At 44.5% G+C, this 18,583-nt stretch overlaps 1 protein-coding gene across 1 annotated transcript in view; it reads right to left on the bottom strand.

Annotated features, from left to right (window-relative positions):
• LOC145337405 (NACHT, LRR and PYD domains-containing protein 3-like) overlaps nt 1-18,243 on the bottom strand; it is a 64,469-nt gene extending 46,226 nt beyond the window's left edge. Inside the window, exons 1-2 of the mRNA XM_080182181.1 lie at nt 17,975-18,243; nt 10,357-10,452 (exon numbers count right to left, since the gene is read on the bottom strand). Coding sequence (XP_080038307.1) covers nt 10,357-10,420 — 64 coding nt within the window. The 5' untranslated portion in view covers nt 10,421-10,452; nt 17,975-18,243. The remainder of the gene's footprint in view (nt 1-10,356; nt 10,453-17,974) is intronic.
• Between the last annotated feature and the right edge of the window lie 340 nt (nt 18,244-18,583).

Here is an 18,583-nt window from a genome sequence, read left to right as displayed (position 1 = left end):
GGCGATGTCTGGCATGTTGTCCTCTAATTTACTGTAAATTCTGATGCAAATTTAATACATCCTCATTTCCATATTTTCACTGACAATATCACTATTATCAGTTTTCACAGGATCTACGTTATTACTGACCGTCTGTTCCCAAATGTAACCAAACAAAAAAATGACTGCGTTGATTTAATATCACTTGCAAGTTTCATTTCACACTCTTGAAATATGTTTTTTTCACTCGTTGCTGTTCTTTCCAGGTAACAGTATCTATATTCATTTTGTATTGTGTAAAAGGGGTGTAAGGGATACATAACTACACCGGAGTAAGACGGTGACCGAGATCAGCAAATTAGCTTCAAGTGGGACTTCAGTGTATGGGAGAGAGGTGTGGTATATATAGGAATTATTCTAAGTTAATTAAATGAGCAATCAATTTAAGTAAATAACATAAATACCAAATCAACATTGGTGCTATGTTGCAGCTGTGGAAATGTGGGAGCTTTTGGACACCAAGGTGATTCCTGACAAATACATCTGCAGAAAGTACAAGCAGCTGGAGGAAATCCATATCAGGATTACTGATCTGGAAGCTGAACTGAAGACACTGTGCAACATCAGGCAGGGAGAGAAATAGCCGGACACTTTGTTCCAAAAGAATATAGTGAGGGGGAATGACACTGTTCACTGCAGTAAAGAGCAAGAGTGCAAAAAATGTTGCCTGACAAGAACCAGGTTGAGGCTGAAGAATGGGTCTAAGACTTGTGTTCTCCACTTAAATAAACAGGTAGCAGGTAAAAATGGTAAAAGTTGATAGTAGGAGTTTTTACAAGTATTCAAACAGGAAGAGGGAGTCAGTACAGTTGGTGCTGGCCCTGTGGAGAGTGACAATGGGGACAGACTAGTAGATAATAATGAACTAGCGGATGAAGTGAACACAATTTGCTGCTGTCTACATTCTAGAGGATACAGAAGCATTCAGTAATAGTTGTAGGACAGCGATTAGGAGGGGAACTTGATGAAGGAGGATTGGTACTGAGCAAACTGCTAGAGCTGAGGCTGACAGATCTCCAGATCGAGATGGCATTCATCCTTGGATCACAAAGAGATGGGTAATGAGGTACTGGATGCATTGGTGTTAATTTTCTAGAATTCCCTAGTTTGTGAAACGGTTCCATCAGGCTGAAAACCTGATAAATTTAACCCGTGTATTCAATAAGGGATGGAGGTTAAAAAAAGATACTCTAGGCCAGTTACTTTGACTTCAGTCACAGATAAAACATTCAAATCAATCATTAAGAAGGTTATACCTGGACACAGAGAAACTCAAGGAAATCTGGGAGAGTCAGCATGGAAAGGGAAATCGTGCCTAACTAATTTACTGGTGTTCTTTGAAGGTAGCCATATCCCCACACCCTCACTTCTTGCCTTCAAACAACCGCAGAACCTCAAACATACTATTGTCCTCAGCAAACTACCCAGCCTTCAGGAGAACAGTGGCTACAACATCACACAACCCTGCCACAGCAACCTCTGCAAGACGTGCCGGATCATCTCACGTGAGAACACCATCCACCCGGTACAAGGTACATACACGTGCAACTCGGCCAACGTTGTCTACCTGATACTCTGCAGGAAAGGATGTCCCGAGGCATGGTACACTGGGGAGACCATGCAGACAACGGATGAATGAACACCACTGGACAATCACCAGGTATGACTGTTCTCTTCCTGTTGGGGAACATTTCAGCGGTCACGGGCATTCGGCCTCTGATCTTTGGGTAAGCGTTCTCCATGGCAGCCTTCACGACACACGACAGCGCAGAGCCATTAAGCAGAGACTGATAGCCAAGTTCCGCACACAAGGATGGCCTCAGCCGGGATCTTGGGTTCATGTCACACTATCTGTAATCCCCACGACTTGCCTGTGCTTGCAAAATCTCACTAACTGTCCTGGCTGGAGACAATACATATCTCTTTAATCCGTGCTTAACCCTCTCTCCACTCACACTGTCCGTAGCTTTGAGACTTGATTGCCTGTGGAGACTCACATTCCAGCCATTATTTTGTAAATTGAGTTTGTGTCTTTATATGCCCTGTTTGTGAACTGAAATCCCACTTGCCTGATGAAGGAGCGGTGCTCCGAAACTTAGTGGCTTTTGCTACCAAATAAATCTGTTGGACTTTAACCTGGTGTTGTGAGACTTCTTACTGTTCTTTGAAGGATCAGTGACACTGTGGATAAAGAGGAGCCTGTAGACATGCTGCAATTGGATTCCAGAGGCCATTTGATGGGGTGTTACATTAAACTTTGTGGAAAATGAAAGATCACGATATAGAACATAGAACACTACAGCACAAACAGGCCCTTCGGCCTACAAGTTGTGCCGATCACATCTATACCTTCCAAGCCATAGAACTATCTGTAACTTCCAATCCCATTAGATCCCATCTACTCATCCAGAAGTCTTTTAAAAGACCCCAGCGAGTTCGCCTCCACCACCACCGACAGCAGCCAATTCCACTCGCTCACCACCCTCTGAGTGAAAAACTTTCCCCTGACATCTCCTCTGTACTTGCTTCCCTGCACCTTAAATCTGTGTCCTCTCGTAGCCACCATTTTAGCCCTGGGAAATAGCCTCTGAGAATCCACCCTATCTATTCCTCTCAACATTTTATAAACCTCTATCAGGTTGCCTCTCAACCTTCGTCTCTCCAGGGAGAAGTGACCTAGCTCCCTCAACCTATCTTCATAAGGCATGCCTCCCAATCCAGGCAACATCCTTGTAAATCTCCTCTGCACCCTTTCAATAGCTTCCACATCCTTCTTGTAGTCAGGCGACCAGAACTGCGCACAATACTCCAAGTAGGGTCTGACAAGTGTCCTATAAAGTTGCAGCATTACCTCCCGACTCCTAAACTCAATCCCTCAATTAATGAAGGCCTATCATTGTGATCACATCCTCCACTTGCGAGGCTGATTTAAGAGTCCTATGGACCCAGACCCCAAGATCCTTCTGCTCTTCAACACAGCTAAGACTCCTACCCTTGATATTGTACTCCTGCATCCCGTTAGTCCTGCCAAAATGGACCACTACACATTTATCCGCATTGAAGTCCATCTGCCACTTCTCCACCCAGTCTTGCATCCTATCTATGTCACGCTGCAACTTCTGACATCCCTCCAGACTATCCACAACACAACCAACCTTCGTATCGTCAGCAAACTTACTAACCCATCCCTCCACTTCCTCATCCAGGTCATTTATGAAAATGACAAACAGCAAGGGTCCTAGAACAGATATAGGGATTAACATAATAGTACTGATAGAAGATTGGCTGACTGGTAGAAAACAGAGTATTTACAAATGGATGCTTTATCCAATTGTGGGATTGGGACGAGCGGAATGCTGCGAGCATCTATGCTGCGGCATCAACTTGTTACAACTTTTATGAATGAAATAGATGAGAGAAGCGAAAGCATCGAGGTTAAATTTACAGCTGATACAAACATCAGTAAAAGTTCTTGTGAAGACGATACAAGGAGGTTGTGCATGGGTGAGTAAAACTGACAGATGGACTATGTGGGAGAATGTGAATCTGTTTGCTTCGGCAGGGAGAATAAAATAAGCAGAATTACAAAACAGGAGAATGGCTGCAGAATTCTGATGCATTTGGATTTGGATGTTCTCGTGCATGAGTCAGAAAAAAATAATTTGCAGGTACAGCAAGTAATTAAGAAGGTTAATGGAATATCGTCCTTTATTTTGAGGGGACTTGAAGATAAAAGGATATTATGCTTCAGTTTTACGGGGAATTGGGAAGAACACATCTCAAACTGCTGAACAGCAGATGGAGTTTAATTTAGATAAATGCGAAGTGGTGCATTTTGGTAGATTGAACCAGGGCAGGACTTACTCAGTTAATGATAGGGTGTTAGTGAGAGTTACAGAACAAAGAGATCTTGGGGAACAGGCTCATAGCTCCTTGGAAGTGGAGTCACAGATGGACAGAGTGGTTGAAGAAAGCATTCAACATAGACATAGAACAGTAGAGCACAGTACAGGCCCTTCGGCCCTCAATGTTGTGCCGAGCTTTGTCCGAAACCAAGATCAAGCTATCCCACTCCCTATCATTCTGGTGTGCTCCATGTGCCTATCCAATGACCACTTGAAAGTTCCTTAAGTGTCCGACTCCACTATCACAGCAGGCAGTCCATTCCACACCCCAACCATTCTCTGAGTAAAGAACCTACCTCGGACATCCCTCCTGTATCTCCCACCATGAACCTTACAGTTATGCCCCCAAGTAACAGCTACACCCACCTGAGAAAATAATCTCTGAACGTCCATTGTATCCATCCCCCTCATCATCGTATGAACCTCTATTACGTCGCCTCTCATCCTCCTCCGCTCTAAAGAGAAAAGCCTCTGTTCCCTCAACCTTTCCTCATAATACCTACCCTCCAAACCATCCTGGTAAATCTTCTTTGCACTCTTTCCAATGCTTCCACGTCTTTTTACAGTGAGGTGACCAGGACTGCACACAATATTCCAAAAGTGATCTGACTAAGGTTCTGTGCAGTTGCAGCATAATCCCACGGCTCTTAAAATCAAACCCCCTGTTAATAAACGCTAACACACTACAGGCCTTCTTCACAGCTCTATCCACTTGAGTGACAACCTTCAGAGATCTGTGGATATGAACCCCAAGATCTCTCTGTTCCTCCACATTCCTCTGAACCGTGCTGTTGACCCTGTAAAACACATTCAAATTTATCCTACCAAAATGAATCCCCTCACACTTATCAGGATTGAACTCCACCTGCCATTTTTCCGGCCCAGCTCTGCATCCTATCAATGTCTCTTTGCAGCCATCCACCTCATCCACTACTCCTCCAACCTTGGTGTCATCAGCAAATTTACTGATCCACCGTTCAGTCCCCTCCTCCAAGTCATTGATAAAAATCACAAATAGCAGAGGACCCAGCACTGATCCCTGTGGGACACCGCTGGTAACGAGTCTCCAATCTGAAAATTTCCCTTCCACCACCACCCTTTGTCTTCTATGAAATAGCCAGTTACTTATCCAATCAGCCAAGAACCAACCATGGGGAACCTTATCAAACACTTTACTAAAATCCATGTATGCAACATCAACTGCTCTATCTTCATCTACACACTTAATTACCTCCTCAAAGAATTCAATCAAATTTGAGGCGCAAGACTTACCCTTCACGAATTACCATGTTGACGCTCCCAAATTAATATGCATCTTTCCAAATAGTCGTAAATCCTATCCCTCAGGACCTTTTCCATTACCTTACCGACCACTGAAGTAAGACTGACCGGCCTATAATTACCAGGGTCATTCCTATTTCCTTTCTTGAACAGAGGAACAGCATTCACCACTCTCCAGTCTTTTGGCACAATCCCTGTGGACAGTGAGGACTCAAAGATCAAAGCCAAAGGCTCTGCAATCGCCTCCCTTCCCTCCCAAAGAATCCGAGGGTATATCCCATCTGGCCCAGGGGACTTATCCACCCTCAGGTTTTTCAAAATTGCTAATACATCTTCCCTCAGAACATTGACCCCCTCCAGCCTATCAGCCTGTATCACACACTCATCCTCAAAAACATTGCTCCTCTCCTTCATTCATCGCCTCTCTACTCCATGCACAAGTTCCCACTACTGTCCTTGAAAGGCCCTAACCTCATCCTGGTCATTCTTTTATTCCCACATTAGAGTAAGAAGCCTTGGGGTTTTCCTTGATCCGACCCACAAGGACTTCTCATGCCCCCTCCTAGCTCTCCTAAACCCCTTTTTAAACTCATTCCTTGCTACCTTGTAACCCTCAAGCGACCCAACTGAACCTTGTTGCCTCATCCTTACACTTCTTTTTTCCTCTTGACAAGACATTCAACCTATTTAGTGAACCATGGTTCCCTCACTCGGACAGGGACATACCTATCAAGGACACACAGTATTTGTTCCTTGAGCAAGCTCCACTTTTCATTTGTGCCTTTCCCTGACAGTTTCTGTTCCCATCTTACGCTCCCTAATTCTTACCTAAGTGCATCATAATTACCTCTCCCCCAATTATAAACCTTGACCTGCTGTGTGGCCCTATCCCTCTCCATTGCAATAGTGAAAGACACTGAATTGTGGTCAGTATCTCTGAAGTGCTCTCTCACAAACAAATCTAACACTTGGCCCAGTTCATTACCCAGTACCAAATCCAATGTAGCACCACCTCTTGTCAGCCTATCCACATATTGTGTCAGGAAACTCTCCGGCACACACTGTACAAAAAGTGTCCCATCCAAACTACTAAAGGCTCCGATCAATATTCTGAAAGTTAAAAGTGACCCATGACAACTATCCATAATCTGCTTTGCAATTTCTACCTCCACATTTCTATGACTATTTGGGAGCCTATAGAAAACTCCTAACAACGTGACCGCTCCTTTCCTATTTCTAACTTCAGCCCATATTACCTCAGTAGGCAGATCCCCTTCAAACTGCCTTTCTTCAGCCGTTAAACTATCCTTGATTAACAATGCTACTCCACCTCTTTTACCACATGTTTGGTTTCATTAGTCAGAACATTGAATACAGAAGTTGGGATGTCTTGTTGAAGTTGTATAAGACATTTGTGAGGCCGCACTTGGAATACTGGGTACAGTTCTGGTCACCCTATTATTGGAAAGATATTACTGAACTAGAAAGAGTGCAGAAAAGATTTACTAGGATGTTACTGGGACTTGATGGTTTGAATGAAAAGGTGAGGCTGGATAGACTGGGACTTTTCTTCCCTGGGGTGTAGGACGCTTAGGGTTTATTTCAGAGGTCTGTAAATTAATGAGGGGTATAGATAAAGGTAGACAGTCAACAACTTTTCCCAAATGTAAGGGGGAAAATTACAGGTCATAGGCTTCATGAGAGAGGGGGGGGTACACTTCGTCGTCCAGTACTTCCCCGGAGCGGAGAAGCTACGACATCTTCTCCGGAATCTTCAACATATCATTGATGAAGACAAACATCTCGCCAGGGCTATCCCCACAGCCCCACTTCTTGCTTTCAGACAACCACACAACCTCAAACAGACCATTGTTCGCAGCAAACTACCGAGCCTTCAGGAGAACAGTGACCACAATACCACACAACCCTGCCACAGCAACCTCTGCAAGACATGCCGGATCATCGACATGGATACCATCATCACATGTGAGAATACCATCCACCAGGTACATGGTAAATACTCTTGCAACTCGGCCAACATTGTCTACCTGATACGTTGCAAGAAAGGATGTCCCGAAGCATGGTACATTGGGGAGACCATGCAAACGCTACGACAACAGATGAATGAACATCGCTCGACAGTCACCAGGCAAGACTGTTCCCTTCCTGTTGGCGAACACTTCAGTGGTCATGGGCATTCAGCCTCTGACCTTCGGGTAAGCATTCTCCAAGGCGGCCTTCACGACACACGACAGCGCAGAGTCGCTGAACAGAGACTGATAGCCAAGTTTCGCACACACGAGGACGGTCTCAACAGGGATCTTGGGTTCATGTCGCACTATCTGTAACCCCCGTGACTTGCCTGGGTTTGCAAAACCTCACTTACTGTACTGTCTGGAGACAATACACATCTCTTTAAACTGTGATCAGTGCTCCTTCCACTCACATTGTCAGCCACTTCAGGTCTTGAACAGCAGGTTAGGTGTAAGGATTCGCATTCTAATCAGTAATCTCTGAACTGTCTGTGCTTTATATGCTCTGTCTGAGGCCAGAACTCTCCATTCACCTGACAAAGGGACTAACCCGAAAGCTTGTGAGTTTATTATCAAATAAATAGGTTGGACTAAAACCTGGTGTTGTCAGACTTTTTACTGTGTTTACACAAAACAGACCAGGGGGACAACTTTTTTCCACAGGGTGAGTGTCTGGAACAAGCTGCCAGAGGTGTTAATAGAGTCAGATACAATGTTGTCTTTTAAAAAGCATTTAGAAGTTACATGGGTAAGATGGGTACAGAGGGATATGGACCAAATGCAGGTAATTGGGACCAGCTTACTGGTTAAAAAAAGGCTGGCATGGACAAGCTGGGCCGAAGGGCCTGTTTCCATGCTGTAAACCTCTGACTAAATGACTTTATGAATATTGTGCCCAGTTAATAAACTCATTATTTAACAATTCGTGCATTAGATGCTATTGAAAGGAAGTTAACTGGATTGATACCCAGAAGAAGTGGGTTATCTTATGAGGAAACACGAGAAAGACTGGGCTTGTTTCCTTCAGATTCCAGAAAAGTGAGCAGTGACTTGATTGAAGCCTCTAAAATCTGGTATTGACACTGAGGACATGGAAAGGATGTTTCCCCTTGTGGGTACGTCCAGGACACTATTTAAAACAAAGTTGTCTTTTTAGGTCAGAGATGGTGAGATTGTTGTTCCTTTCAGAGGGCTGTTGATTTTGAAACACAAATAGATCAGTGATGATCCTATTGAACAGCAGAAGTGATGAAGGGGCCGAATGGCCTCCTTCTGCTCCTATTTCAGATGTTCGTATGAACTGTTTGTTCTCCCTTTTCCACTTATCTTTCCATTGTCCTTGATGGGTTCATGGTACAGACGCTGGGGCCCTTCCTTCTGAAGCCGAGAATGAGAAACCCCACTCCTGTTCCAGCCTTGCAGTTTCACATTGACCCAGCCTCTTATTTCCCTCCTGACCTGACCCAGCACAGAATAATCCCGATATCACTAACTCATGCTTTGTTTTTCATTCCAGTGCTTCAGTTTTAACAGCTCCTCTATGAACATCTTTCCATCTGTGTCACTACTTCAAAACATGGATCTTTTTGGTCTTTCCTCCTTCTCAAAGACGATCCCACCAGTTCCAGGATATTCTTTCCTCTGGTACGAGGGGGTAACTTACCATTTGTGATGTGCCAGGGCTGTAGAAGAATCTGTCTATTCCCCTGACAACAGAATCTCCAGCCACTATCACTCCTATTTCTGTGGCCCACGTCTCACACTGTTACTCAGGAACACTCTGCTTGAGTCACCCTTTGTCAACCTTACAATGCCCAGCTGTCGAGTGGACAGTTTGAGGGTGTCGGGACTCCCTCTACCTGTAAATGTGATCTCATTCTGGATCAGGCTTGTTCGCCATTACAACTTGAGGATCAGATATGCATTTTTAATCACTCAAGAGGCCGAATCTTGGAGAGATAATGGGTGAAATGTCCTGATTTTTTGGTCTGTTAACTCAGTTGGAAAAGTGGGATGTAGATGCCAGCAGCATTGGCAGATTTTCATGTCAGATTTTTTTGAACAATTAACAAAGCAAAACAGGAGACGGCTCCCAGAGAACCAGCTCTCAAAATACTGGCATCCCAATGTAAAAAACAGAAGAAAAAGACCCCACAGACCCCCACCCCACTGAGACACAGAGAGCCCTCCCCACACTGAGACCCCATTCCCCCCATTAAGACAGCGAACCACCCCTTCACTGAGAGGCAGAGCTACCCCCACCCCAGTGACACAGAGCAAACTACCATCCCTCACTAATGCAACTGAGACATGGATGCCACCCCTCACACAGATTTTCTCCCTTTTACATACATGGAACTCACTTATAGACATGGAAGTGTCATGGCACACACTCTCCTCCCCTCTGAGACAGTGCCATCGACAGTGATGTGGAGTGGGTGGGAACGAGTGAGATACATACACTCAGTCTAAATTTTCTCTCTCACTCTCACCACCCCACACAGATATACAGTCACTCTTTCTCGTACACATCCCCTCCCACACACCCTCATTCATTCACACATCCCTTCAGTCACTGGTTTCATGAGAATGACAAACATTCTGTCTTTGACCCTGATTGGATTTTACCCTACTGACCTGCCGAGACTCCACCCACCCCAGCCCTGCCAGGCCTGTTCCCTCCCACCAGGCTCCAGCCTCACTGCAGTTTCCCCACCCAGAGATACCTTTGCTTCTTTTTCACACCAGCCTTCAGCACACTGTTCACTGTGTCACCAATCATGGATAGTTTCTCCCATTCACACTCACTAGTCAGTCAATCAGCAGCAACGGCAGAGAGAAATACCCTCTGATTAGAGGAACAGCTCCAAGTACAATCTTGAATTTGAACTCAGCTGTTTGACAACAATTTGAAAACTGCCTCCGGGGACACATAGAGGAGATTCACAAATCACACCCGGCCCCTGGGCTGAACTTTGGATAAACCCGCTCTAGATGGTGCCTCACTCCCACTTTCTACTCAGTCTCTGTCCTGTTCCCTCTTCCTGTGTGAGCAGCAGACAAGACAGAAATTATATCTGTATTTTTTGTGATCCTACCTGTGTCCAATCTCATTCTTTTTGGAGATGTTGAACATTCTTCCCTGTTTGAACCTTCAGCCATGATATTGACAGACGTTCCCTGATTCTGAGACTCTGTAATAAGGATAATATCAATGTCAGGGTCAGGTTTAAATATGAAAATCAGAAGCAGAGCGTTAAGATCTTCACTGTGATGTAAGATATATTTCAGAATATTACAATTACACATGTTACCGCGATATTAGTGGCAGCTGTTTCACAAAATACCAGTCACCCTCATCAGGTCCCTTGAAAAATCCACCCTTCACCCTTGCAATCCTCTGCCCCATTCCCAGTTTCCATTTCCCTCTCCAAAGTCACTGAACATGTTGTTACCTCCCAAATCCGGGACCATTTTTGCAGAAGCTCCATACAGTCAAGTTTGTACCCTGTCACTGCTTTTAAAATCACAAATACTATCCTATCCAACTCTGAAAGGGGAAAAGTTTAAAGGGAATGGAGTAGTAGGTAAGTTACTGGAAGGAGTACTAAGCGATAGGATCTACAAATATTTGGATGGACAGGGGCTTATTAGAGAGAGTCAACATGGCTATGTGCATGGTACATCATGTTTAAGCAACCTGTTAAAGTTTTTCGAGGAGGTTACCATAAGAACATAAGAAATAGGAGCAGGAGTAGGCCATCTAGCCCCTCGAGCCTGCCCCGCCATTCAATAAGATCATGGCTGATCTGTCGTGTCTCAGTTCCACTTTCCCGCCCTCTCCCCACAACCCTTAATCCCCTTGCCTATCAAAAATCTATCTACCCGCGTCTTAAATATATTTAGCGAGGCAGCCTCCACCACTTCAACGGGCAGAGAATTCCAGAGATTCACACCCTTTGAGTGAAGAAGTTCAGGAAAATATTGAGTGGTGGGAGTGTGGAATGAGCTGCCAGATGAAGTGGTGAGAGGGGGCTCACTTTCAACATTTAAGAAAACCTTCTTCAGGTACATAGATGAGATGGGAGTGGAGTGATATGGTCCAAGTGCAGGTGAGTGGGACTAGGCAGAACAATGGATCAGCAAAGCCAAGAAGGGCCAAAAGGCCTGTTTCTGTGCTGTAGTGTTCTATAGTTCCACGATTCTATGGCGGAGCAAGGGAATTCAAATCTGAAAAAGTATCAGTCAGCTACACATCATCTGGAAAGCTCAGAGCAGATACAGGAGCAAAGGAATCCATATCATTCCAAAAGACTTTGGATAGTAATGGATAAGGACAAGAGTGACTCTCGGTTCAATTGGACAAGGGCCAAATACATCCAAATTAGACAGGAACAGGGGAATGTGGATTGGGAGCAGCTCTTTGAGGACAGATCCACGCCTGGCATGTGGGAAGCTTTTAAAGGCCAAGTGACTGAAATGCAGGAAATGCCTGACCCGGAAAAATGAAGGATAGAAATGGCAGAATTCAGGAACCATGGATGACAAGGAAAATTGTAAGCTTAGTCATAAAGAAAACATAAAATAGGTCTCGGCAACTAAAAAACTGACAAAGCCCCTGAGGAGTATAGAGAAAATAGGAAGGAATTTAATTGTCAAATTATGAAGGCTGAAATGTTTTCAGCAAACAGGGCGAAGGAGAATCCCAGGTCTTTTATGCCTGTATTCGGAGCAAGAGGGTAGCCCAAGAAAGAATAGGCCCACTCATGGCCAATGGAGGGAAGTTACGTGTGGAGTCACAGGAAGTTGGTGAGATCCTTAATGAGTAGTTTGTATCTGTATTCATCAAGGAGATGGGTGTGAAGGATGTTGAGGCCAAGGAGATGGGTGTGAAGGATGTTGAGGCAAAGGATAGGTGTGTGAACACTCGAGAGAATGTCAATACATCGAAGGAGAAAGTGATAGGTGTCTAAATTAAATTAAGGTAGGCAAGTCCTTGGGGCCAGATGGGATTGACCCCAGTTTACTGCGGGAGGAAAGAAATAGGGGAGTAAAAAAGATATCGTCACATCCTCTTTAACCACAGGTGAGGTTCCAGGTGACTGGAGAATAGCCATTGTTGATCCCTTGTTTCAGAAAGAAAGCAGGCATAATCCAGGAAATCAAGGGTTAGTGAGCCTAACGTCTGTGGTGGAGAAGCTTCTGGTGAGGATATGTGCACATTTGGAAGAAATTGACAAGCTTGTGTCAGGCAGCGTGGTTTTTATAAGGGAAAGTCATGTCTCACCAACTTGATTGAGGTTTTCGAAGAGGTGATAAAGATATCTGATGAGGGAAGGTCTGTGGATGTAGTTTATATGGACTGTAGTAAGGCGTTTGACAGGATGCCACATGGCAGACTTGTACAACAACTGAAATCACAAGGAATCGGGTGGGCTGGCTAGACGGAAACAGAACTGGCTTGGTGATAGCAGACAGAGGGCAGAATGTTACGGCTGTGCTCGTCCCAAAACCGTAAAAGCCAACCCGAGGTCAACAAACCTTACCTCGGCTTTCCGATTCCCATGGTGGGCAGAAGAGGAAAATTCGCCCCAGAAAGGAGCAGGGCAAGGGATTTTTTTTCAGAATGGTGATCTATAGATAGTAGTGTTCTGCAGGAATTAGTGCTGGGACCTATTTCATTTGGAGAAAACTGGATGGGCTGATTAGTAAGTTTGCGGGTGACACGAAGATTGGTGGAGAGGGCAATAGTGTTCAGTTTACAACAGGATGTAGATAGATTGGAAACTTGGGCACAGAAATGGCAAATGAAATGTAATCTGGATAAATGTGAGGTGGTGCATTTTGGAGGATCAAGTTTGTGTGTGAATTGTACAGTAAACGGCAGAAGCCTTTGGAACATTAAGACACAGAGGGATCTGGGTGTGCAGGTCCACAGTTCCCTAAACATGGCAACATAGGTGGCCATAGTTATTAAGAAGACATATGGCCAGGGCATTGAGCACAAGCTTTGGCAAATCATGTTGCACCTATATATAACGTTGGTTCGGCCACATTTGGAGTATTGCATGCAGTTCTGGTCACCACACTACCAGAAGGATGTGGAAGCTTTGCAGAACACAAATAAGGTTCACCAGGATGTTGCCTGGTCTGAAGGGTGTTAGCTATGGTGAGAGGTTGAATAAACAAGGATTGTTTTCACTGGACAGCCAGAGGCTGAGTGGAGACCTGATAGAGGTTTAGAAACTTATGAGATGCACAGACACGGTGCAGATTCAGAAGCTTTTTCCCCAGGGTGTAAGTGTCAGTAAAAGGGTTCAAGGTGAGAGGGGGCAAGTTTGAGACAAATGTGCAGGGGAAGTTTTTCACGCAAAGAATGGTTGGAGCCTGGAACATGCTGCCAGAGGTGGTGGTTGACACAGGCACATTCGCAACATTTAAGGGCATCTGGATGGGTACATGAATAGGGATAGAATAGAGGGATACAGACTGAGTAAGTGCAGATCACCACAGGCTTGGGGGGGCGGTGGTTCTTGTGTTGTACTTTCCTTTGCTCTAGGAGCACTCTTACAACATGTTTAATGTGAGTCAGGGTGTGCGAAACCTATCTATGAAATAGTGGAGGTCGGTGGAAAACAAACCAAGGTGGTGGTGAACACGGGAGCCTCTGCGTCTGTAATCAGTGAAAGGACCAGCAAGACAACTTGGGATTCTGACATGGCGCCAGCCCTTATTCAGTCAGCGATCAAACTTCAGATGTACACCGGAAAGCCCATATCATTGCTTCCAGAGTTAGAAATGGACATTACACACAACAGAAAGGAAGAACACATGTCCTTGTGGTAAAAGGGAAGGAGCCTTATCCATAGGGCATGGCTGGCTCAGTGAAGTTCTGTAGAACTGGGATGAAATAAAGCACACAAAGGTGACAGAGGATACCAGTCAGAAATATTCAGATGAACTGGGCACATTGCGTGGCACCATAGTGAAGTTGTTTGTTGATCCACAGATTATCCTCCTCACTTTTTTCAAGTACTGGACAGTGTCCTTCACCATGAAAGGTAAAGTGGAGGAGGAGGAGTTTGATTCTTTGCAGCCACTCGATGAGTCCATTCAGTTGGGGAGCATCAAATATCCCTGTTATTAAAAATGATGGTACTGTGTGTACGTGATTACCTGGAGTTTCTGTTTTCAAACCGTGCTGGGAACAATGGATAATCTGTGACAAGGTTTTCCTCCTGTAGCTGTTCATTTTTATTACATCTAATTACAGGGAAAACTGAGGAGGAGCACCTCAGCAACCCTGAATCAAGTGTTAGAGTCTTCAGAGGCAGCACTGCATCTACAGCACAGCATGGGAATTTTCCAGGAACAAAGTGTGGAATATCTCAGTCACAAAATCATAGTGCAGCGTTCATTACTCACAGAGGAAAAAAGCTCCAAAAATGTGTCCGAGCTCAGGTCGTTTTTGGGTTTGGTTCACTATTACGGGAAGTTTTTGCCAGGCCTTACAGCCGTGTTGGGATCACTGTATATACTACTTCACAAAGAAACCACATGAACATGGGGGGTCAACATAAAATAAAGTTTTAAGGGTGTGAAGGCTCTGCTGCAATTAGCTAATCTGCTCAATCGCTGAACAAGACAGGAACTCGTTCTATCATTGCAATACCTCATCCTGCGGTGTTGGGGCAGTACTCCCTCATCTGGTGGACAGGTCAGAGCAATCCATTGGTTTTACATCTTATATGCTGACAGAAACTGAGAAGGGATATTCTCAGTTGGAAAAGGAAGGTGTAACCGTTGATTTCGCTGTGAAACATTTTCAGTATCTTTATGGTCATTCATTCACCATATGCACAGACCATAAGCCATTGATGAGTCTTTTCAGTGAATCCAAGTGCATTCCCCCCCGTGGCCTCAGTGAGAATACAGCCCTGGGCTCTCAAACTGTCACCTAACCAGTATAACATTGTGCATAAGGCTTGCAGGGAAGGGCAATGCAGACACAGACACATGGATTCTTCCTTTACCAATGTGCCGACCACAGGAAGAAAATGCTGCTGTGGCAAGGAATGCCAGTGGAGTGGATGATAGACATTTCTGTTTGGATACTCAACCTACTCCTACACCCAGAAATCCAGATCATCTTTATATGCTGCTTCCTTAGCTCCGACACAATCCTTGCTTTGTTTCCATTCGCTATTATTGGAACACATTCCTTTCTGGGTTTCAGATTGTATTGCTAAAGTAAACTATGTATTAATTCTATAAATGTTAGCCATTGTCTGACAGCTGTCACATCTTTAAACGTAGTTTTCCAGTCCACCAAAGCCAATTTGATCCTCACACCTTCAGAGTTTTTGTTTAATTTAATGCCCTAGTTTCTAATGCAACTTAAATCACTTTCAAACTTAAATGTAAAATTCTTTCATGAATTATCCTGTGAATGGCGGAAACCTTGGGAACATTAAGGATCTAGGCGTGCCGGTCTGCAGTTCCTTAGAAGTGGTGATACACGGTGATTAAGAAAGCATATGACATGCTTGCCTTCATCAGCCCGGGCACTGAGTACAAGAGCTGGGAAATCATACTGCAGCTATATAAAACATTGGCTAGGCTGCATTTGGAGTATTTTATGCAGTTCTGGTCACCACACTCCCATCTGGACCTGGAATTCTGAGAGAGTGCAAAGAAGGTTCACCAGCACAAGGGTGTTGATTATGAGGAGAGATTGAATGAACTAGGATTGTTTACACTGGAAAGGTGGAGGCTGAGCAGAGTCCAGGTAGAGGCTTACAAAGTTATGAGGGGCATAGACAGATGGATAGACAGAGGCCTTTTCCAAAGGTGGAAGTGTCAATTACAAGAGGGCACAGGTCCAAGGTGAGAGGGGGAAAGTTTAAGTGAGATGTGCAGGCAAAGCTTTTCACACAGAGAGTGGAGGGTACCTGGAATGCACTGGTGGAAGCCGGCAGATCGAGGAAAGGCTGAAGGGTTTTTTTGTTTTGTTCGGGCATCGGGGCACAGGCTCAGAGAGCCAAAGGGCCCTGTACCATTCTGTACTTACTTTTCATTGTTCATTGTTGTGATAACACTCTCCAAAAGACTCATTTACAAGATTATTCATTAACACATTCAATCTACTGTTTTTCAATTCCCTAGTTGGTTCTTCAATATACTATTCTACAAAATGGCTCAGTATGCTTTCAAAGAATTCATTCCCCACAACATTAGTACTAATTAGGTTTCACTGAGTCTCCATGTGGTTTGATTAACTGCATTACCCTTCTTAAACATACCTCAAACTTCCTGATGGATCTGAGATTCACATTCCATCTGCTGCTTGGCCCTACAAACACTTCAAACCAATGGTTTTTGCTCCTGGCTATTTCTTAGCGTCACCCAACCAATTTTATACTTCGATCTTCAAGAACTAAAGGAGGTCATCTCTGACTACACGACTAATGCCCTCTTTAATTAACATTATTGCCCCACCACCTGCTTCCATGTTTAGCCTTGCTGATTTGTCACTTGCCATCTCAGTTTTGAACTTCCCTGCCTGTCTGCATTAGTGTCTCTCCACTTCTCTGCTTTTCCTTTTCTCCTTCACTCCTGTCTGTCTCTGTGTCTGTTTGCCCTGGCCTTGCAGTTTTGGTCGCTGCACATGAGGAAGGATATATTGGCCTTGGAGGGAGTGCAGAGAAGGTTCACTAGGCTGATACTGGAGAAGAGGGGGTTAGCCTATGAGGAGAGACTGAATAGACAGGGTCTGTACTCGTTGGAATTTAGAAGTATGAGGAGGGATCTTATAGAGACGTATAAGATAATGAAGGGGGTGGATAGGGGAGAGGTAGAGAGATTCTTCCCGCTTAGAAAGGATAGCAGGACTAGAGGGCACAGCCTCAAAATAAGGGGGGTGCCGTTTAGACCGGAGTTGAGGATGAACTTCAGGGTGGCGAATCTCTAGAATTCTCTGTCCGTTGAAGTGGTGGAGGCTACCTCGCTGAATATATTTAAGTCATGGGTAGATAGGTTTCTGACAGACAAGGGAATTAAGGGTTATAGGGAGAAAGTGGGAAAGTGGAACTGATCCACTTCAGATCAGCCATGATCTTATTGAATGGCGGGGCAGGCTCGAAGGGCTAGATGGCCTACTCCTGCTCCTATTTCTTATGTTCTTATGTCTCCCTCTCCCTCTGCCTTGCATATCTGATTGCTTTTGTCTATCTCCAGAATCCCGCCTCTCACATGCTGATCCCCTCGCCTGGCCCCCACCCATCCGTTTCCTCTCCACTAATTGGTATCCGTACCTCTGCCTCTCATACTGAGATCAGTCAGATTGTTACCCTGGCAACAGAGGAAATCCATCAGCAAAAATAACTGAAAACGGAAATAACAAAACCAGCTTCACACGCCCTCAGTGCAGTTAAGACAAAGACTAACCCAAAACAGTCAAACAGTTTGTTTTAAATTAATACTGAAGCTGCGATTCTAATATTGCACAACTGATATAACAAGAACAAACACTACAGTTTTATTAAATTGAAGTTTAAGGAGATAAAAACTAATCCACTTGACAGTAAATAACACTTTATCCTAGATAATTGGACTCAGTGCTCAGACTCTCCATATCTCTCACTCAGCATTTCTGATCTCATCTTGTAAACTTTGCGCACTGTCTACAAGACCAGAGTAAATGCAATTTTCTCTCACCTTCCTCTCCAGAAAATATATGGAAGTTCTTTCAATCTCAAGGTCTCTCTCTGGTTGGCACTCTCACAATCCTGTGCTGGTTCACCTCTTACAGTCCCGCAGTCCACACTCCTTGCTTACTTCCAGCTGCGGATTTTCTCAACTATTCCAGCATTCACCGGAGATCTGATTAAAGCAGGAGTGAAAAAAACTAACAAATAGTGCGAGGTGAACGAGAACAAAATTCTCTCTCTCCCAGTGCAGCCCATAAACCAGACCCGACAGAAGGATTCAATAAGACTGTTGGAAATGTTTCAATTAGAATGACAATTTCCTCAATCCTGGGACAGTCCATCTAGTGAAACTAACAGGGAATTTCAATAGGAGTGTTGGAAATGTTTGAATTACTGCATTTTCATTGGACACATTAACGAAGATTACAAAATGTCTCAGCAGACTATCCCAATTTTCAGTCTGGGGTTTCATAGAATCCCGAGAGTGAAGAAGGGGCTCATTTGGCCCATCGAGTCTGAGCCGATGACAATCCCACCCAGAACCTTTTCCGGTAACCCCACATATTTCCTCTGCTAATCCCCTGACACTTGGGTCAATTTAGCATGGCCAATCAAC

This window comes from Carcharhinus amblyrhynchos, unplaced genomic scaffold (assembly GCF_965287045.1).
Source record: "Carcharhinus amblyrhynchos unplaced genomic scaffold, sCarAmb.v2.hapA scaffold_48, whole genome shotgun sequence".
In the NCBI taxonomy this organism is placed as follows: Eukaryota; Metazoa; Chordata; class Chondrichthyes; order Carcharhiniformes; family Carcharhinidae; genus Carcharhinus; species Carcharhinus amblyrhynchos.
This window is presented reverse-complemented; position numbering and strand designations above follow the sequence as displayed.